Source organism: Cygnus olor, chromosome Z (genome assembly GCF_009769625.2).
Source record: "Cygnus olor isolate bCygOlo1 chromosome Z, bCygOlo1.pri.v2, whole genome shotgun sequence".
NCBI classification, from domain to species: domain Eukaryota; kingdom Metazoa; phylum Chordata; class Aves; order Anseriformes; family Anatidae; genus Cygnus; species Cygnus olor.
Window position 1 is genome coordinate 24,009,947 of NC_049198.1, and position 22,949 is coordinate 24,032,895.

Here is a 22,949-nt window from a genome sequence, read left to right on the forward strand (position 1 = left end):
AGAAAGTTAGTTTCCGCAGGATTATTTTTACTTATTTAAAGTAGTTTTTTATCTCTTGCAGCTCTATATTGGCAAAAGTACTTTTATGTGTTTATGTATATATACACTTGCACACTGTGTGTGTCTGAGCTCTTAGCAAGGGAAAAAGGAAGCTGTTCTCCTGTTTAATACAACTAGTAGTACTTCTGCTGAGTTAATTTAAACTTCCATACTGGGTGAGCATCACGTCCTGTGAGGATAATGGAATAACAAAGTCTCAGAGTAAAGACTGGTTAGCTGAAGTTGTAAATATTGTATATGTTTTACATACTAACTTATGTTTGCATCTGAATGTTTTAGCAAATCTAAAATTGAAGTAGCTCTATAGTGTGTTGCCAAATGAAAGTACAAGTGATGTAATTGTACTGCAGCTTTGAAGGTCAATAGTGGCAAATTAGTGACTGATTCTATAACATTCTTTATCCTGTAGACATAAAGTAACTTACATTTGTATGAAGAAATAATCAGTATAAACGTTCGTCATCAAGTGTCACAACTTATTCTAGTTAATCTAATTTTAGGGACATCTGAAGTTCAGCATCCTTGGTGGAAAAAAACCCACCTAATTACCACAGTAATGTGGCAAAATCATGATTTATCTAATTGGTTTATGCTTTTATGCCATGGTTTTTAGCAGTGTCATCTACTAGACAGCTTGTCATTCAGCAAACCTATAGCTTTAGTTAAAGCATGGAAAGAAAAGGCTATAACTAGTTTATCAGAAGCAATAATAATAATAAAGTGCAAGTAAGCTTTATTGCTGTTCCGTACCTGACTGTGTGTAGTAGCCACATGCATGTGCCTTGCAAAGTGCTGTGGTTTGTCTTTGAGAAACACAGCTGAGCAATCAGCTAGAATTTGCAGACCACTTAATGAAGCAAATTGCTGAGACTTAGCAAGGGCTATGGAAGCTTTTTGTGCTGGTAGTGCAGGAGAACAGCAACTCGGGGTTGAACAATTGAACTTTTAATGACTCTCCTACCTGCTTTAGTTGTATAGTTTTCTCTTACCTTGTACATACTGAAATCCTAACCTGTGGTCTTTTGAATGTCTCAGTTGCTTGATATCCTGTACTGTGATAGAATTGAATAGGAGTTCTGGTCAAATGTGTATTCTCTTTTTTTGTCTTTCTAGTTAATATGGTTAGGGCCATTATTTTCTCTTTCCAGTGTCAGTCTTCATCCAAATAATTCTGGATGGCTAAGATTTTTTTTTTTATGGTCTCAGCGTTAAAGAACTGGCTACATTATGGTAATGTGCATTACATTGCATTTGGGTATGCTTAACTGGGAGGTAAATGGAAGATATTTTCATCTAATATTGAAGGTGAGAAGGAAGTAATTATAGACATTCAAAGGAGCTATAAGAATTAGTTTAAAGATTATATAAAACAAAAGGGCTATAAAAGTCACTTTTGCATAACTTTTCTGTTTGTGCAAGGGATTGGGGCCAGGAAAACAGACAGCCAACCTCAGATAGCTGGGTGGTGTAGGAGAACATTAATGAAGCTGAGCATATGAAGGACTAGCATGTGCATTGATACCCCTCGACTGTATACCTTCTTCTTTACCTCTCACTGAAACAATACTGTCCTTTGGTTTGTTCCATATTCGTTTTATAATTTCTTTGAACACGCAGTGTAGGAGAACACATCTTCTGGCAGATGGGCTTCAAGAAGCTTTAACTTCACAGCCGAGGTATACAATTCTGCTACTGAAAGCAGCTGGCCCTGAGTGCTGTCACTGCCAAGAATTAGAAATCTTACTAAGAGTTCACATGTACTCCCTTATAATAAGGCCAGATTGAAACCCTTTGACACTGATTACCCCATGTCTTAATTTCTTCTTTTGCTTTTATTTTTGGCAGAAAAATGTATTAAGAATTTGCCTCTTACTTAAAGGGAGATGATGGCAGGGACAAAAGACATGTTTATTCACATCCTAGAAATAGGAGAAAGCAAAATAAATAAATAAAAAAAACCCCTACAGTTATACCCAACTTCAAATTTCGGTAGTTCATATCTTTGGGAGTTGATGGAAACATTCCCTGAAGTATACAGCAATCTATTTATCAACTAAGTGGAGTTAAATTCAAAGTGACAACTATCTTAGTGATACTAAAATATTTATAGATTTCTTTGCAATACTGTCTAGAATCGAAGAAAAATTTCTGGTGGAAAGGACCTTAAAGATTACTGAGTTCCAATCCCTCTGCCATGGTCAGAGACATCTCTCACTAGATCAGGTTGTGCAAAGCCCCATCCAGCCTGGCTTTGAACACTCTCAGGGATGGGGCATCCACAGCTTCTCTGGGCAACCTGTTCCAGTTGCTCACCACCCACTGAGTGAAGAATTTCTTCCTTATATCTAACTTAAATCTCGCCTCTTTTAGTTTAAAACCACTACCCCTTTCCTGTCACTACAGACCCTTGTCAAAATTCTCTGTCTTTCTTATAATACTCCTTTTAATTATTGAGAGGCCACAAGGAGGTTTGCCTGGAGCCTTCACTTCTCCATTCTGAACAATCCCAACTCCCTCAGCCTGTCCTCATAGGAGAGGTGCTCCAGCCCTCTGATCATCTTTATGGCTCTCCTCTGGACCCACTCCAACAGCTCCATGTCCTTTTTGTGCTGAGGGCTCCAGAGCTGGGTGCAGGACTCCAGGTGGGGTCTCATGAGGGCAGAGCAGAGGGGCAGAATCACCTCCCTTGCCCTGCTGGCCACACTGCTTTTGGTGCAGCCCAGGACACGGTTGACTTTCTGGGCTGCAAGCTCATGTGGCTGGCTGATGTTGAGCTCTTCATCCATTGTCGTCCCCAGGTTCCTCCCCATATGGTTGCTTTCCATCCATTCATCCTCCAGTCTGTACTCATTTTTGGGATTGCCCTGATCCAAGCTGTGGGACTTCTTGGCTTTAAACTTTGAGGTTCCTATGGGCCCAGTTCTCAAGCCTGTCCAGGTTACTCTGGATGGTATCCCTTCCTTCTGTCACATCAACTGCATCACTCAAGCTTGGTGTTGTCTGAAAACTTGCTGAGGATGTACTCAATCCCACTGTTATATGTCGTTAGTAATGGGTTATATCAAATAGTACTGGCCACAAGATGGATCCATGAGTGACACGACTTGTCACTGATCTCCATGTGGACATTGAGTTGTTGACCACAATTGTCTGGCTGCGGCCATCCAGGCAGTTCCTTATCCACCGAATAGTGCTGCCTTCAAATCCTTCCTTCTTCAATTTAAAGAGAAGGGTGTCACAGGTGACTATGTTAAAGGCCTTGCGGAAGTCCAGGCAGATGACATTGGTTGGTCTTCCCTTGTCAACTGATGCAGTCACTCCATCACAGAAGGCCACCAGATTGGTCAGGCACGATTTGCCCTTGGTGAAGCCGTGCTGGCTGTCTTGGAACAGCTCCTTGTCCTGCATGTGCCTGAACATTGCTTCCAGGAGGCTCTGTTCCATGTTCTGTCCAGGCACAGAGGTGGCATAGGGCAGTCATTAGCACTGCAGCTCTTCCTTCTACCTGTTTTAAAACTAGGAGTGATGTTTCCCTTTTTCTAGGCACTGGGAACTTATCTGACTGCCAAGACTTCTCAAATATGCTGGAGAGAGGCTTGGCAACTCCATCAGTCAGTTCCCTCAGGACTGTGAGATTCATGTCATCAAGCCCCATAGACTCGTGCCTGTTCAATTTCATCAGATGGTCAAGAGGTAGTCCTCCTTTTCTGGCTAATATACCTGTAGAATCCCTTCTTATGATTCTCTGCATCCCTTGCCATGTTCAACTCCAACTCTGCCTTGGCTTACGTTATCCCATCCTTACCTTTCTGGATATCATCCCTACGGTATTCCCAGGCCACATATCTTGATAATGATCATGAGGAAAACTATGTTTTACATTTGAAAGTAACTTTTTTTGCATTACAGAATATTATTTGCTAAGCAGTTAACTTCGAACAGCGTATATTACAATGTTTAGTATTGCTGTGGAAACACTGAGGTGTAAACTTTAAAGAGAGGCTTTCAGAACAATTATAATGTTCCTGATCCTAATTAATGTCAGTTTTAGAGCAATCACCTTGAATTAGCCATTTTAGTTTCATATTATGGCCTAAGATTGATTTGAAAAACCAGAGTATTAAAAGACCTGAGAAGATGATCACTCAGTTTCACATGTTCTGCAATGTGCAGAGCAATGAGATGAAGTTTTACACATGTATCAATGGCAGCTTAAAGGGTTAGGTGGAGGTGATGGGAGGGGAGGGAAGTGGATGGGACAGGGCTGAACTTATGTTTAGAGATGTCTTTATCTGACTGTACAGCTAGGTGTCGATTTTCGCTGTAGAAGGCTTGCATTTTGCTTGCGTATATATGTTAATGCACTTTATTTGCTGTTTGCAGCAATGCAAAAAAGTTACTGGGGAAAAAAATACCCAGCAAAGTGAAATGTGAACATCTCAGTGGGCACAACTGTTAGATAACTAATGTGCAATAACATTACTTCCCCATCAAATTCATGACTTTTACTTTCTGTCCTTCAGGGAACAACCCATCTTCAGCACCCGAGCTCATGTCTTCCAGATTGACCCAAACACTAAGAAGAACTGGGTTCCCACCAGCAAGCATGCTGTTACTGTGTCCTACTTCTATGACAGCACAAGAAATGTCTACAGGATAATCAGTTTGGATGGCTCCAAGGTAGGTTTTATTTTGGAGAACTTGCGTGCTGATTGTCTTTTGTAATTTTCTAGTCTGACATCCTTCATGTATCTTCCTAGATACTTCTGGCATTAGTGATGTGCTAAAATTGTTATATTGTTTCACTAGATGTTTTCAGTGTTCATTGGAAAACAGTGTTTTACTGGTGTTTGTATTTATGTTGATAAAGCTGTTGCTGAATTTAATGATGACCTGCTACTTAGTTAATATTGAGCCATCTAAAAAGACATTCCCTGTGAGGTGTACTAAAAAGCACAGGATGTTACAATAAGCTCTTTCTATCTCGCTGTCAATATCATTGGCTTCAGCATTATGAAAGATATCTGTTCAGTGCTTGTAATCTCTCAGTAGATACTTCTTTGTTACCTAGTCTTCCAATTTTTAGAAGTATAGAATGTGGCTCTCCATAGTAAGCTTTTATAAAAACTCATTTGGGTTGGCCTTGGGGTGAGGGTTATCTTTTTTTTTTTCGAAGTTAGGAAAGATTATGTGTTGAGCTGCTATTGTAAGAAATGTTAACGTAATAATCTAGAGGACTTGGGGAAAAAACTTGACTGTTGCATAGGTTCTACCCCAAGTGGGTATAAGAACAGTAGCTTTACAAACAGTATGTCAGAAATTTCAGCAATAAGATCATTAAAGATATACCAAGTGTAATCAAAAGCTGTAATTCTTTCAAGGTGCATCACTTACAGCTTCTGGGGATGTGTCAATTTATGATGGTTGGAATTAAAACACTCTGTTAAAGCATATCAGTATTCAGAGATTTCTTGGCTATTTGTTGAAAGCTGAAAAGCATTACTCTGCATTTTGAAGAATATCTAGAGTATTGCTATTTTAGTTGAGGAAAGAGAATTTCTATCATACAGAAGTTTGTAGGAGTTTTTTGTCAAAGATCACTTATGAATACCTCTTTAGGTGACTGATACTGCCATCAAAGTTTAGAAAAATGTCTCAGAATTTAATTCATACTTTTCTTCCTTTCCCAGCCTTCTTTCCAATGATTATTCATTCTGTCAAATAATTAAGATACCTTTTGTGTGACCATTTAGAAAATACTTTTGGACTGGGGCTAGATGCTGTATGAAATAGAGGCTGGTAGTTGTAATCTGTAGCACCTAAACTGATCTGCACAGTTTGCAAAACCCTTCTGAACCCACTGGAGTTCTTTTGCATTTGTCTAAAGCTGCGCTTCTTGCAACATGACTGCTGAGTTTTTGTTTACTTGCTCTTTTGTCTACTGCAGCGTTTCCTTTGTATGTACAGTACTATTGGCAAAGTGTATTGATAATGTGGTCTGTCACTTATTTACTCTGATCGCTGCAATGTTAATAATGTTTTCATCCCAAGTGTTATGTATCTGACTAAAATCTAGGATCGCAATCATGATTCAGACCCATAGTTTTAGCTATCACAACACTGCTCTGAAACACACAGGTGAATAGCAGGGGGACCTGTGGAAGAACTTTTAGGAGGTTTGCAGCATAATTCTCAGTGAATTTTTTTATTTCTAATTATGGTCTTACATTTTATATGCACAGATATATTAAAAAGATATGTATGAACAGCTAAATATAAATATAAAGCATTCATTAATTCGGAGCACATACAGGCAATCTCTCTGCTATATAGCATATATGTAGTTGTATGGCAGTTGTATGTCAGTAACACTACTGGTTTCTGAGCTTATAATGCCTTATATTGTCTGTTGGTCACACAAGTGTTAAATTGGTGAAGGATTAAAAAAAATGCAAATTATTTTTCCGTCTTCGAGTTTTGAATTGAAATTGTATAAAGATTTTTTTCTTAATTTGCATTGAAATGTCTCAAACTTACATGTTATCAGCTGCCAAAAACACTTGTCAAACTATGTTGGTTTTGCAGCGCTCATCCCTCAAGGGGATTAAATAGATTATCCAATATTATTTTCTTGAAAGACATAGTACTGGTGAGGTTTATAGCACCTTATGGGTTTGTACGTTGGAGAGAATGAAGTGCATGTGGCTGCTCAGCTACGGTGGCTTAGGTGCTGAGCAGTTACTCAGTAAGTGATAGCAAGTGATAGTGTATGTCCACCTAGACTGTAGAAAGGAAAGTTTGCAAGAGAAAGATACTTGATTTGAGTGATAATCCTACTTCTGTCATCCCTGCCCCTTTCTGCTCTTTAGGTCCTTCCTCTTCCCTTAGGGTAACTGAAAGAGCGTTAGCAAAACTTCACGCTCCGCAAAACCCTCTGCGGCTCTTAAGGAGAATAAGCATCTTTAAGAATATCTAGAGTTATATCTCAGACTGCTTATCCTGCCAGAAGCTGGATGTTTCAAATCAGAGTGCAGAGATACCTTCTCTGAGAGCTATTTTCCATACCTGTTTTTAATCAAATTTGTTTTTCTGAATTAGTAACTGGAACGCTTCTTTGTTTGTATTCTCAGAGTACCTTGAAACCAGGGAGTTTTGGTGCTGTTTTGAAGAGAAGAAATACACGAGCCACATAATTTATTTATTTTTACTCAAGTTTCAGTAGGTTTCTTGAATAAAATTTAACGTCTATACTGACTGACAGAACATGATTAAATATTTCTGCTTGAAAACAGTATGTTTGTAAGACATGATCTTTACTCACCTCTGAGAAATTCTACCATACATTTCAGATATCCACTTGAATTCGCTTGTGGAGATCCTTGGTGTGTTTTGAGAGGATTTTTTTCCTTATTCCATATCAATTAGTATGTGAGCCAGATTCAACCGAGATAGGTCCTATAGAAACAAGTTCTATTTATTCTTTTCACAGAAGCAGTAAATAAATGTATCATATAAACTGGATGAAGCAGCAGCCTTCATCCAAACAGCTTCATCCTCATCCAAACAGCTTTATTCCTTCTCAAAATTGTGTGAAATCCATCATTTTTAGTTTGTAGATTAATGCTTATGTAAAACGAAGTATAGCTGGACAAATAATTGGGTTATTGTTTCCTGTGGATGCTAGTACTTAGGTAGACTTAACTGTCCCTTTGTGAGTCCTTTGAGGAGTAATTCCACAGGATGTGTTGTTATTCAGTCCACATACGTTACGTACTTTTAAAGCCTGTTCACTGATGTCCTGCCTCTGTGTAACCTCGTTTTCTGAAGCTACTGTCTTCTCTTAAAATACCTCATACAAGAAATGATGCATCTCCCTCTGACTTGCCTCTGGTAAGCATTCTAGTACCATAAAGTGTTCAGTGAACAGGCCATATTTTATAGTCACATACAGTATCTGGATCTCTGATACTGATGTCAGGGATATCCTGATGCAAGTAATCTGGTAGAACTCAAGGCTGATTTGTGTGACCTCAAGTAAATGTCTTTTATGCAACCTTTTTCTCATACAATTGAAGAATCAAGAGGAAGCCTGAAAAATGAAATCTCTAATGCAACACAACACGACAACATCGAGAAGCTGTTGCTAAGGCTTTCAGATCTCATTAATTATATAGTCACTTCATATCTTCTTGTGTCTTAGTGTTTTGTTTTGATTTTCTCCTAGGTTGTAGAAGAATGGCTCCATTATTTCTCCAGTAACACTGCAGACAGACACTAAGATTATTCCCATAACCCCTCTGTCTTTTCCATTCCGTCTCTTGCAGTCACTAAGAAAGGAAAATAAGTAAAGTGGTTCCTGCAGTACTAGTTAACACTGTGATACTGTTTTCACAGATGCAAGATTGGAAAAAATACAGTAATTTGTGCTCATCTAAAATACAAGATGACTCTGGGAAAATAGTAGCCTGTAGGTTCCATAAGCTATGCATGTAATATTTCTGAGTCAAGTCGGCCTTCCGTGTTATTGCAATAAGTGATCTTTACATTTTAATGACTTTAAAATAAACTAGAGTCAGATTAAATTGATAATCTCTTTAATGATAAATTCAGGTTTAAAGTAAGACCTGTAGGCCTAGGTCTTCAGTGGTGGTTTTGAAGAAGTTCAAAGGTGCTTTATGTCTTAACTATTATTGGCATCATCTTTAGCACAAGATAAAATCATACTTAACTACCGTAGCTGCTGCTGTTTTTTCTTGCAGGTGTTGGGTTTGCTGTCAGTAAAATGAACAGCTTAGTTAGACACATGCCCTATTTTCTCATAGCTAAACTCATTTGAAAGGAAAACATGAAAGCTATTTTGTTATTCCAACGAAATCTAAAGATAACAAAATCAGTTTTCTTCAAAAGCTAAATGTCTGCCTGTCAGATTGACTCTGTTCTGTTTTAAGATATTCTTGTACACTTAGACTAACAACATTCTTAAAAGATTGATGAAATATTTGACATTTGTTATATTGGTGACTGTGCAGTGAAATCTCATGGCATACAGGAGAGCAGTTAAAAACAGTACCTATCTGAGTAGACAAGACAGGTTTGATTATAAATGATAATTTAAAAACTCTGAGTTTTTTTAAGCTGAAGGTTTGAGGGAGTAATATCTAGTATTTCCAGAAGTGGCTAACAGCATCTGTATCTGTAGAATGCTCTAGGATGCACACTTAAAGCATAATTCATTTTGCATGAAAAATAGAGCACACTAATGCTTTTAATTCAGAAAGAATTGAAAGCCTTGGTTTTCTTTTAAATTTGGTGTTTCTAATGAAAGGATTTGTCTTTGTATCAGTGGGATCTGAGTGTAATCTTCCCAGCGATAAACTTGCTATCTGCAGACTAATGCTGTCTGCTGGAGTGGAGCATCCTTATTTTTCTCTGTTGGAAAAACAGAGGGCAGAATAACAGCAACTCCTTCTCAGTGCAATTATTTTTCCTAAAATTTTTCTTCCTACCAAGAGGAAGGAGGCAAGTTAGGTAACCCAACCTAGATGCAGACTGCTGTCAGAATTGATATCACATCCTGGTCTATGCAGCCTGTTTCTGGATTTTCTCTTATGTAGCCAGCCCTGTGGTCAGCTGAAGCAGTGAGCAGCATCAGCTGAAAACTGCTTGGTTCTTCGAAGGTTTTCCACTGGGTTAGTTTGCAGTCACTGCATCAGATTCCAGTCCTCAGGCTTTCAACCTGCCTGTTGCTTGCAGGTTCTTCTGAGTTTACTTGCAATGCTCTTCTCCACCACTTCATCTGATAATCAGCATATATACTTGGAAGCTCTTTGTAGGCTTTGCTGGCACTTCAGCTGATATTTTTTCAGGCTTGCCCTATAGAATTCAGAGCAAATTTGATGTGGATGGTAGCTGTTCATGCGGGCCCACGTTTCAAGCTTGTCCAGGTCCCTTTGGATTTTATCCCTTCCTTCTGTTGTATCGACTGCAACACTCAGCTTGGTGTCATCTGAAAACTTGCTGGGAGTGCACTTGATGCCACTGTCTGTGTCATTGGTGAAGATAGTAAACAGCACTTGTACCAAGGCAGATCCCTGAGGAACATGACTTGTCACTGATCTCCATGTGGACATTAAGTTGTTGACCACAATTGTCTGGCTGCGGCCATCCAGGCAGTTCCTTATCCACCGAATAGTGCTGCCTTCAAATCCTTCCTTCTTCAATTTAAAGAGAAGGGTGTCACAGGTGACTATGTTAAAGGCCTTGCGGGAGTCCAGGCAGATGACATTGGTTGGTCTTCCCTTGTCAACTGATGCAGTCACTCCATCACAGAAGGCCACCAGATTGGTCAGGCACGATTTGCCCTTGGTGAAGCCGTGCTGGCTGTCTTGGAACAGCTCCTTGTCCTGCATGTGCCTGAACATTGCTTCCAGGAGGCTCTGTTCCATGTTCTGTCCAGGCACAGAGGTGGCACAGGGCAGTCATTAGCACTGCAGCTCTTCCTTCTACCTGTTTTAAAACTAGGAGTGATGTTTCCCTTTTTCTAGGCACTGGGAACTTATCTGACTGCCAAGACTTCTCAAATATGCTGGAGAGAGGCTTGGCAACTCCATCAGCCAGTTCCCTCAGGACCCTGCGATACATGTCGTCAAGCCCCATAGACTTGTACCTGGTCTGTTTCATCAGGTGGTCTCGAACCTGCTCTCTGCTAACATAAAGATTCTTTCTATATTGTTTTCTGCTCACAGTATATATAATTTTCTGTGAAGTTTTAAGGATGTTCTTTATAAAAAGTTTCTCGTGGTTATTATAAAGCACATACTAACCTATGCTTTTATGAAAATGGCTGTTAGTTGTTTAACAAATATGGTTGAAACTCTTGATAGTGCCAGACGCATAGAAAGCATATGTGCGTTTCACTTTAATATGCATGTCTTTAGCTTTATGACTAGTCTTTCTTATTTACATTGTCTGGTTATAAACTGTGCTACCTGTCAGTATTTTAGTTAAATTGAACCCATTGGTGTCATTGTAAGACTCTATCCAGGCATACTTTCAACTCAACTGTTCAAATGGTTCCACGTCACAGATTTCAAACGTTAGACAAACTTTATAGTGATGGAAATCCTGTTGAAATCTATGGTTAAACTTCAGTTGGCTTTAGTGGAACCAGCATATCATCTAAAAGTTGTGTTTTTCTTTACATGAGAATAAATTTTGTGCTGGAACATGTGTGTCTTCCATCCTGTACATAACAAGAACGAGAGGAGAAAAATACAAAGAGTAGCTCTTCTTCTGTAGTTGTATGACCCCGTCATTGTTGGCCATGTTTGTGTGTATGCAGAGGAGAAAATTTCTTGCAATACAGAAACTTAAAATGAAATTGTGCTTCTTGATTAACTGCATGTTTTCTGGTGAGAGTTGCATTTGCAACAGGGGGGATTACAACATTGGAACTTGAGAGGCCTTACCTTAGGGGACAAGGGAACACACTTGTGAGACAAAAAAAAAAAAAAAAAAAAAAAAAACCCAACCAACCAAAAAACTTTGCTAGTTCTTTTCTTCAGATCTCATTAGCCTATGTGGATGCTTTAATGGGCTCTTTTTAGACTTACTATTAAATCACTGCTTGTAATTGCAAACAGGTACCCCCCCAGCTTTTGCTCTTTTTTTTCAGAAGGTATGCCAATATGTTTTCATAGTTTTAGCTGTGACTGAATTAGAAGACAGTTCCCTAGTTGCTAGTTTGTTTCATTCAATGTACACAGATAATTGACTATAGTGTTGGTAGTTTCAATTATAAGTAGTCTTCAAAGAAACCTGAAGCAAACAAAAGAAAAACACTTTTTTTTACAACTATTACTTTTTTTTCAGGCAATAATAAATAGCACTATCACCCCCAACATGACATTTACTAAAACATCCCAGAAGTTTGGCCAATGGGCAGACAGCAGAGCGAATACAGTCTATGGCTTGGGATTTTCATCTGAACATCATCTGTCAAAAGTAAGTATGAGGAATGGTAACTATTTGGCCAATCAAACAGCTTAAGAATAATGGATTCCTTCTGGTTGTATCTTGACTCACTGTTGTTATTTACAAATAATTTACAAAATCTGTATCTGTCCTTATAACATAAAAGATAAGACAGATCATCATGACAATATGCTTTTAACACTTTGATACCTGTGAATTTTCTAACTGATTGAGAAAAGGAAGGAGATTAAAGCTATCACACTGTATGCTCTCTATGATTTCTAATTATTAGTTAGGTTTCTCAATTTTAAAGTTTTTCTTCTGTTACAGTTTTTCATGACAGTTTAAAAGAGTAGACAATTTAGTGTTTCTTCTATATTGAGATAGTCCAGAAAAAAAAGTTGTTAATCTTCAGATGCATTTTTGTCTTTTAAGCCACATTCATCTTTTTTCTGCTATGTAGCGCATCTTGTTGCCAATATTTCAACATCTGTAGGCTTGAGGTAAAGCTAGTGGGGAAAATTATTCCATGTAAAATGAAAGTACAGTTTCTTGTTGGAATACAAATTTCTTGTTGAAATATTTAATGAAGAAGCTGTGCCCTATATGGCTTTTCTTTATCTGGTCTAGTTGTGTAGGAGGGTAGTCAGCCTTAATCCAAGGAAAGCAGTGACCCCCTTTGAGTTTTTCTCAAAGTAGTGGTATAGTTCCTGTGAGCGCTAATTCTACAATACCTCTTGCTATTGATACCTACTTTGGTAGGTAAGTCCATGAACATGTACAACATCACCTTTCTCCAGATAAGGACTTTCTGTTTAAGAATGTACCTCTACACTAAGAAGAAAATTTTACCAAAATATACCAAAGATCTGGAAACCCAAATGCAATAAAAAGGAGTAGTAGTACATGTTCAAGTAGGGAATAATGATTGGCTTGTTTCAAAAACAACAACAAAAAAACAACCACAAAAAAAAAACCAGACCTGCCCACTTTAGAAAATAGTTGTCACTATCCAAGGGGTAAGCATGGGCCTGCTAAAAATTCATTAAAAAGAGAACCAGTATATCTGCTTTGTTTGGACAATCTGATATGCTTATAGGGTTTCTTCATTTCATAATCAGAGAGCTTTCATTACTATGAAGCACCACAAATCCACAAAATTCTGAGTGATATTAATGTATTAATGCTGTATATATGCACGTGCATTTATGTATATCATTACCTCAGTGAACTTAGAAACTTTCTCATTTATTTAAATTGGTGTGTATGTCCTAGAAGCACATGCTCACCAATATGGCTATAACTTTTGCTAATATTTCAAAGAATCTAGCCTAATAATTTGAAAAGCTACGGTAGATATTTTGTCAAATGACATGTTTGATTAGCAGTTACTCGGATTGCTATGATTTATGAAGAACACAAATCTGTTGAGAAAAATAACAAGTCACAGACCTGTTCGGAAGATGAATCCTCAGGACGTTTTCAGGAAATTGTTCCTGTAGTATACTATATCTGAATTATCAAACTATGATTTTGATCGTAGTAAAAGTTGCTGATCATTGCTACTTAATTTCAGAGGTGAAAATTTTCATGTTAATGTTGTAAAATTAACAAAGATGTATTTGAGGAAAACCAAGCCTATTTAGATCACGATCTGTTTAATCACAGGAGCTGGTAGCTGTACTGATTTTGGAATCAGAAAAGTTGAATTAGAAACCCTGAATCCGCTATGTAGTTTTTAGAGAAATCACATCTTTCACATCTGTCTTTCCTTTCTTGTCTTGTGTGTCTGGTCAAGTTACCAACTCTCATTTCTACGCACTGGCATTGTAGTCATGTTCACCACAGCACTCTTTGATACGCCTACTACTGTAGGACGTGAAATCTAATTAAGGGCTGGAGGTACTACTGAATGGTAGTAACGGTGCTAACAAACTGTATCAATGGTTTTATTCAGAAACAGTTTGCTTCAAGAAGTTGCCTTAAAATTGATTCTGGAATGTTTTTCTGTATTTGATGTATCGAAGTCCCAAAGTGAACAGCCCCGTTATATGTAATTCGTTTTACAGTAGTGTCTCTGGGCCCAAGAGAAATATTAGAAGTTCCAGGGAGCCAACAACCACAAAACACTTAGTCTAGTCTGTGAGTGATTTCAGAAGACTAATGAAACATATAATCAGGACTTCTAATGATAATAAATATTTTATGTATCAATATTATCAATATATCATTGTCTGCGTAGCTGTGTCTCTCTAAACAAGCAGATGATTTCCAAAGCTCATACTAAGTATCTGACTTTTGGACTATTTGGTTCATGTGCCTTTGTCCTCATAAACTGATTACCAGAGTAGAGTGCAACAATGGTAAGCTCTTTCTGTATGATAATTGTGACTGAGAATATTTGATGGAAAAGTAAGGCACATGAACCAATTCCTTACATGCAAACAGAATAAAAGAAAATTAATTAAACATTTGTTTACCTTCACTAGACCTTTTCTCAATATGTCAGACCACAGGTTCACTTCAAGATTGTCCTGTCAGGAGTCAGGCAGTAGTCAATGGCACTTAAAAGATGATTTCTATCTTGAAGAGTATTCTCTTCAGAGTAGTACAGTAGTACTGTACTTAGTACAGTCCCTCTTGCTGGTGTAGTAGGAGCAGAATGTCTCATGACATTCAGGAAAAACTGAGGCTCATTTCTCAACCAAAAATATAAGTAATAAAATATTATATATATATATATATATATATATATATATATATATATAAAATAAAAAACAAAATTTTATATACTTAAATTGTATATAGTGAATGATTAATTTAATAGTCACTAAAATTAAATAATTTTATATAATTGAAATGTTTATATAAAATATAAGTCATATAAAATAAAATACCAAAATATTTTGATAGCATTCTTCTGTATGGGAAGAAATGCTCCTCAGATTTGCTGTCTCTTATCCCTTTGAACTAGTTAGCCTCGTTTATTCTGAGTAATTTAAGAGTATGCTATATGGCAAAAGTGTCATAATGGATATTCTCCTCCCACAATTTTCATCTTTTCCTTAGATTATTAATCCTCCAGAGTACCCTTGTTTTCATACCGTAAGATCTCATCTTTGTTAATTAGGGATTGTTTCAAGAGATTGCTATCATCCGTCACATGAATGTATCAAGGAATTCAAGTAAATTTATGAAAATTTCCTCTACATTAGCCTTGTTGCCTCTTTCTCAGAATATTTAATACCTATCTGTCTATTCACTATAGTTTTTTTTTTACAGTTTCTACCTTCTTCTGTGATACAGAAGATCACATTTACTGCCTAGTGTTTCTTCAGCCTTGTATTCTAAACCTCGGTGTCATGTTTTCCACTTACCAGTCCTCTGGTCCTCAAACTTATTTAAATAATAGGTTACCAATGAGATTTTGAGGTCTATCTATGAGTCCTAAATGAGTATCATATAGGTCTGGGGATCTGTTGCCAGTTCTATCATCTCTTCTAAGACCTTTTTAGATGCTGTATTAGTGTTTCAGCATGGCATTTGTCTCCTCCTGTATTCAGGAAGTGTATGCTTTTAAATAACCTGCCAACTGAAATATAGGATTCAGGAGGAGAAAAATGATACTTCCTCAAGTACTAATAGCACATTAGGAGAACTTTAAAGACAATAAGATTTTTTGTATCTTGGATAACAAGTGAAATTCTGATTGAAAATAGTTGAGGAGATTGTGTCACACAGAAATAACCTTCATCTTTCTAAATACATGCAGTGCAAAACAACTTCTTTGTATGCTGTTGCTGGAGAAGTTTAGAAGCTATTGAAGGTCTCCAGTGTTTCTGCAAAATTATTTCAGTCTTTAGTTGATTGTAGTAAGATCATATTCTTTATAAAAGCAGTAGCAAGTGAAAATGAGTGCTTGGCTGCTATAGCAATTGGTGTAATGTAAAGCCGAGACCAATGGAGCCAATTTTTTCTCTGGCCAGAGAATCTAGGTTAAAAGTGATTTAAGTCTGCACGGATTTCTAAACCGTTGCTTTACACGTACATGTAGCAGAGAAATCAAGCTTCATATGACAGTTACTACAAGAAATGAACCTGACTAAGTATTCCCACTGCTGATTTCTTAGTTAGCTATTGGAATTATGAATGTTAAAATTTGGGGAAAAATCAGTATTTTTTCAGTTAGGGAAGAACGGAGCTTTTTGAAGTGAGTAGTGACCACAGTAGGCTTCAGAACCCGATCATTCATTGTGAGGAAGAGAGTAAAATCTGAATCTGAAAGCCGATGTGTAAGTCAGTTTACCACTATTACTAGCCATACCTGAGGGTCTTTTTTTTTAACACTGTCAACAACAGATGAAACTTTGTTGAATCTCAATTTTCCTGCCATATAAACAGAATATGTTATGTCTGAAAGGTACTGGAAGGTATGTCACTGTGTGACTTGCTCAGATAAGTATCTAATAAGGAGAAAAATTAACAAGTTCCACTGACAGAATTTTATGTTGTAAAATGTTAAGTACAGCGTTCTGTTCTGCATGTAAAATAACTACTTCACGCCTACAATCTCTCTCTCTCTTTTTTTAAACTTATGTACCTTCAGTTTGCAGAAAAATTTCAGGAATTCAAAGAAGCTGCACGGCTGGCAAAAGAAAAATCCCAAGAAAAGATGGAGCTAACAAGTACACCTTCTCAAGTGAGTCTTACTGCTTGATTCAAGCCTAGTACTTTAAAGTCTATGCTACTTAACTGTTCTAAGAATTTGTATTGTATCTTACACATACATGTTGTACTAAAAAATGAACGAGGTACTGCCCAGTTACCCTGAGTCCTCTCAGCTGCTCCCCACAAAGTCCAGCAGGCTGGGTGTGGGCAAGAGGTGGGGAGGGGACACAGCCAGGATAACTGACTTAAAATTACCAAAGGGATGTCCCATACCATGTTAAGGGTGGATTATTTATTTGCTTATTTAGGGAGAAAAATAGGCCTCGTATTTTTTCCTATTCGTTTCTTTGAGGTTATTCGTTTCTTTGAGGTTTCCCCAGAAAAGAATAAAGATAGTGAGCAGTTATGTAAGTAAATCCATAGTGAAGACCTTTTGTGTCTTTTCTTACCATAACTGTGAAACTTAAGTTGATACATTGTAGAGAACTTTATATAAGAATCATAAAAACAAAAATCAAAGCCAAACCAGCAAACTATTTTTGCTTATTTCCTGCTGTGTGGTATCCATTTGTGAAATGTGTTAGAGAGATGACAGTTACATGAGACTTTTATTACATTTAGCCATGTTGTAAAACAAGAGTTCAAAAAAGACATCTCAAAACATACAAACTGGTCTAACATAGGCCCGACAGGAAGATAACTTAATATAATATAGTCATATTGACATTAGTCATGCCTAAAATTAATTTACTTGAAAATGGATGCTTTACTTGAAAATGGATACTTTGAAAAAAAGGAATTGCATGAGGAATTTATGCCTCTGTTTTCCAGTGTTTCTGGCTCTGTGTGTGTAGCTATGTGTTTTATTTTAAGCGATAGTGAAGACAAAAGTAATTCCTGCTTTTGGAGGATGAAGCAGCTTTAAAACTTCAGCAGGGATTCCTGAGTAGGATTAATGTAGCTGAGTCTTTTTTTTTTCTGGGGAGTGCATTTTGTTCACTTTGTTCATTGAATCAGTGCATCTCTTGGATGCTTTGCGCTACATTATGCTCCTGATCTTTGATGGAAAAAGGATGGCAGGCAGTTTACAAGATGCTGTAGAAATAGGCTTATTGCCACCAGAAAGCTACATCTGGTGTTCTTCCAAGACAAGTCAGTGGAACAACCACAAGCGTATACACAATGAACCAACTTCATGTTGTTTTCCCTGGTAGGCATTTTGCCCAGGTGCTCAGTTGGCTATCAGTATTAAAGGGAAGCCGATCACTGTACTGTAACAGGAGAAAAAAAAAGCAGTCTTTTTTTTAATTCAGCCTTTTTTAGTCAAGTTTTCTTGACTGTCCCTAAATTTATGGTAAATTCCATAAACAAGCACATAGACAATGGATACAGATATTTTTGATGCTATAACCTAGTATACACTTGGTTTTATAGCCAGTAGAGTACTTCAGCCAGGCCTCTAGTTACTCAATGTTATAGGCAAAGCAATTAGTGTGCTTCTATTTTAACATGTTGATTAATAGTCTGGACTCCAAAGTTAAATCTGACATTGTCAAATGGAGTTTGGACTTACTTGGATTGGACATAATTTTGAATTACTCAGAGACAGGATTCTTTCATCTAGCCGTTGCCTAGGGTTAAAGCTTTCTCTTATTCTGTATGAGCTATTAATATTGTTCATTTTCCTGTACAGATTTCCCTGTATACGTGGAGCCCAACATTTTATACTGTAGGCAGCTATAGAAGTGTTACCTTGAGCAATTCGATAATGCACGTTGAGAGCTGCAATTTAATTACTGCACACTTAAGAATAATTTCATATTCAGGCCTTACTTTTCATTTCTTGGCTTTTAGCTGTGTTGATAAGTTAGTGTATTATTTCAAAAGATACAGTTAGTGCCAGTGCTGACACATCAGCATAATAGCCGTCACATACTTAATGCTTCTCATTAGTTCCCCAGAGAGAAGGGAGCTGAATCAGGAACTTTGGAGTTTGGAACAGATGAGAAGCGATGGCTTCACAGCATACTGTAACATTTCCATAGTGCTGGGGCTCCTTCAAAGAGATTAATAACTTGGGGGGGGGTGAAGATGGGTAGTTGGTAGTGGTGAAGGGAGCTGGGACCCTAGAGGCACTTGGAGTACTTTCTGTCATTTTGATTGTCTACCAAAAAATGATTTCGAACTATGTAATTCCAGTGTTGCATTTCTCAGTCATTTTACAGCTCTCTTTCCCCTTGCTCTCTGGGGACAGCAACAGGACCCAAGGGAATGGCATGGAGCTGGGACAGGGGAGGGTTAGGTTGGGTGTTAGGGAGACGTTCTACACCCAAAGGGCATGAGGCACTGGGGCAGGCTCCCCAGGGCCATTATCCCACTGCTCAACTTAAATTCTGCATTCCTGTTGTTTCTTTAATATTGCTTGTTCTCCTCCTATTGACCTGCAGCTTTTGCTTTAATTTCCCAGAATATCGGGTAATATGTAAACTCACCATTGAACTTGACTCTAAAAAGAACTTAACTTGTCCAGAGAAGGACAGTGGTCTCAACCAACAAATTACAAAAGAGATGCTGCTTTGTTATGTGTAAGTCCCACTGAGTGCACTGCTTTCTTCAAATAAAGAGAAAAGCATTATTGCTGTGTCAAAGAACTTGCACTTTCTACCTACCTCTATTAAGATATATATAATAATACAGACGGGCTGTCTGGAGGCTTCAGTCCAAGGTGTACTTGAAAGAAGTTGTCTATTTTGGTACTTCTAAGACCACCTGTGCACAGAGGTACCCCATCTGTTGTCCCTTTATCTCAGGCTTATATAATAGGGTTTTGCAAGGGTCTTACCTTGTTTATATAAAACTAAAATACTGGCTCTCCCTACTCTGACACTTCTTCATTTCCAGACTCATCTTTCAGTGGGAGAATTTTGTTCATGACATAAAACCCATGACAAGCCACCTATGGCCTATTTTCAGTTGCAACTTTTCCTGTACACTGAAAGAACAACACTTTGTTGTGCAGTTCACCAAGCTGCATGAGGCAGTAGCCTGAAAACTTTTCTATTTCTGCTTTTTTGTTGTTGTTTTTGTTGTTGTTGTTTTTTGTTTTTGAAACTAAACTTAATTAGGTTCAAGTACAGGACCAAATGGTGCAGGTTGGGGTGCCTTACCCCAGTAGTCTTAAAACCAAGTGGAGTCTGAACCTCGGTTATTTTCTTATTTAAGCCACAATCTGTCCTCAGATATTTCTTGGGACCATGGTCATTTTAATAATATATCTGAAATTGTGTGGTGAGTAACTTAGTCAAAACAGTTCAACTCTTCCTTAAGTAATTCTGAGCCCCTCCTATGCACGCTATTAGGAATAGTGAACATCTGTTACGTTTTAGTATTAGAATCTTTTATAGTGCAAGGAATTGGATGATTTGGGCAAAATGGTTGCAGTTCTCTCACTTGTTGGCTTCTTCTTTGTGCAAGCTTGCAAAGCTTTTGTTTGCTTATAAAACTTGTGAAAAAATGACTGTGGGATGTTTGAATTTCTATACTAGAACAATTATAGCGTCATATTATAGTGTCTGAATTGGTAGCTGACAGCTGTGTGCTATTGCCAGTCAGTACTGAACAGAGAAGCTCTATGAAGAATGGCAACTCCAGGGTAGCATATGGAATGCTTAATAACAACAAAAAAAAGTGAATAATTAAAAAAAAAAAGAATTGATTTAGCTTGTTCTTAATTTTAGAACAACCTCCTCCTTTTCTACTGTTCTGTATTTTTTCACCATTGAAAGTTGGCCTGATTGGTGCTGTGAAGTCTGCTTGTTTTACTTTAGAGACTGTTCTTTGGCTGCATGTATTTTTTTTACAGGATTCTGAAATTTTAGACATCTTTTGATGCATTGCCCTATGTTATGCATAGTTGGAATACCACAGGCACTGTCACTTATATATTTCTTGGCATCACCAGCGTCCTGTCTACTCATTAGTAGGGCCAGGGCTCCTTTATACTGTGCAGATCTATGACAAACTCTAGAACAGCAAAATACTCCTGAGTATAATTCTCACTAACTCATGTGTAAATCCAGAACTGGTGAGTGACTGGTGTGAGTTCAATATCCCCCAAAAACCTATATATGGTGTGATAGTGGCCTTATACACAGGAGAGCTGGTAATCCTTTCTTCTCAAACGTATGAAATATCTATTTGTAGCTCTCATGAGAGGAAAATAGCAGACCTTAAAGTATATAATTTTTTCCAGAAATACATGCCATTTTCAATTTAAGCACTGTTTTTTCCATATAGGATCTATACAGTGAATGTTACAACTAAGTTATCCTGCTCTTTCAACAGGAATAGAGGGGTGAAAATCTTTTTAAGCTAACCATGATTTCTTCCCCAGCTGTGCAAAAATCTGATTTGGATGTGTGAAATTATAATGATGCAGAATAAAATCTTTGTTACTTAATCTCACAAAAATGTTTCTAGAATTCTTTTGTTCTCTCTGAATAATATAAAATGCAAATAAGTTATTTGTAAGCCTTTTTTTCAGTGTAAGTAGTGCTTTTTCTGTTGCATTTGGTGCTTTATTCATAGACAGCTTTATTACATTTGGCTGCAAATAAATGTGGCAGGGATAGTTGTGAGTGTATGAGAGCACTGACTGACTTACATTAGCGGAAGAAATATGTACTAGGTTCTGATGCTTCTCTTCTACATACATATCAGCCCCTCATGAATTTGCAGGCAGTGAAACTTTAGGTATAACATACTGTGATATTTCTCTGTGTGAATTTTTGTCACTTGAATTTCATTCAAATTAGAAGTCTATGAAAGTACTTTGCTGAAGAATAGGCCTAGGTAGAACCTGCACATTTTTCTTCTACTGAAATAGTTTTCATGCTTTCATAAATAAAACATGTTAATAAATAATCTTTGGCTTTATTTGTGTAATAATAATGTTGTAGGAATTTCAGCTTAAAGATAAAAAGCAAACCAGTCTTTATGTGATATAGTATGTATTTTTCAGAACGTAGTGCAGCTGGAGAAGAGGAGGTAGTAAGAGATTTTGGGGCCCATAATGCCTTTCATTTAATGTTAGTGGAAACTGTTTACCACATCAGAGGATAATAATAGACAAAAATGCCTAATTTGTATAACACAATGTATGTGCCTGAATATCTTGCCAACTATGCTTTCTTTTCACACTTAATTTCAATTCAGTTTCAATTCATTAAAAGCATTCTGTAAAAATCAAGATTTATTTTTTTACTTTTATATTATTATGACAGAAGTAAAAATAAAAAACAGAATTTCTCTGAAAGTAGGAAACAATTTGCATTCATATAATAAGCAATTTGCCTTTATCGTGTAAATTTGTGTAACAAATTAGGATCATTATTTTCTGTTTTATAACCCATAGGAACTTAAAGGTGCAGTATGGAGACAGTTGTGCACATATGTACTGTTGCTTGATAAACACTAAATACAATAGAACTTCAAGTTAGTATTAAAATGTTATAGTACGACTCTGTATCACCCACTAGTTCATCTTGTAGAGTAAGATACTTGTCAGAATGTGAGATGTATGTCTCATTATGTGAGAAGTCAGAATAAAAGCACAATTTTGATAATTGTTGTGCTGCAACTGCTTAATGTAATTCAAAGTACGATGAAAACTTTGATCTACTGTATTGTTGGTTAAGTAACACCAGTGCTTTGTGGAAGGTGATATTGACAGCCAGAACTTAAATTCATCAAAAGATCTGCGTTTTTCCATCTGGTTAAGTCTCCAAGTCCTGGGCTACCTTTCCTCTCTTTCCTCTAGATGAAGGATCAGATTCAGTACTGCCTTTCAAACAGCCTTATCTGTGTAAAGTACCTGAAGGCTGCAAGTGGAGGCTCAAAGTTAGAGCTCGATCTTTTAAGACAGTGAGCATCTCTAGGTACTTTGCAGTTCCTTCTGTGACTGCTGTTCTTCAGCTTTCTATGCAGAAAAAAAAAAGGAAAACTCAAAGAGCTGGAAAGAGAAGCAGTTAGCCTTTCAGAGACTGTGCTTGTGGTTCAGTTTAATTATATTAAATAGCAGTGTTATCTGTTACCCATGCAGATGTTTAGATGCTTTGTGGCCATAGAGATGCTTAGTTTGTGGAAAGCTTGTTATTCAGCCATCCTCTACTGTTCAGACACCCCTCCATGACATCCACTGAACTCTGTTCATGAGTATTCTTCCTTGGAGTTAGATGTTACAACTTGAT

General features: G+C 37.3%; 1 protein-coding gene across 2 annotated transcripts in view; it reads left to right on the forward strand.

Moving 5' to 3' along the window:
* Positions 1 to 22,949, forward strand: part of HOMER1 (homer scaffold protein 1) — an 86,872-nt gene that overhangs the window by 17,397 nt on the left and 46,526 nt on the right. For both annotated transcript variants that reach the window (XM_040540211.1, XM_040540212.1), the window contains exons 2-4: positions 4,584 to 4,740; positions 11,932 to 12,063; positions 16,640 to 16,732. In XM_040540211.1, the coding sequence (XP_040396145.1) occupies positions 4,584 to 4,740; positions 11,932 to 12,063; positions 16,640 to 16,732 (382 nt within the window). The remainder of the gene's footprint in view (positions 1 to 4,583; positions 4,741 to 11,931; positions 12,064 to 16,639; positions 16,733 to 22,949) is intronic.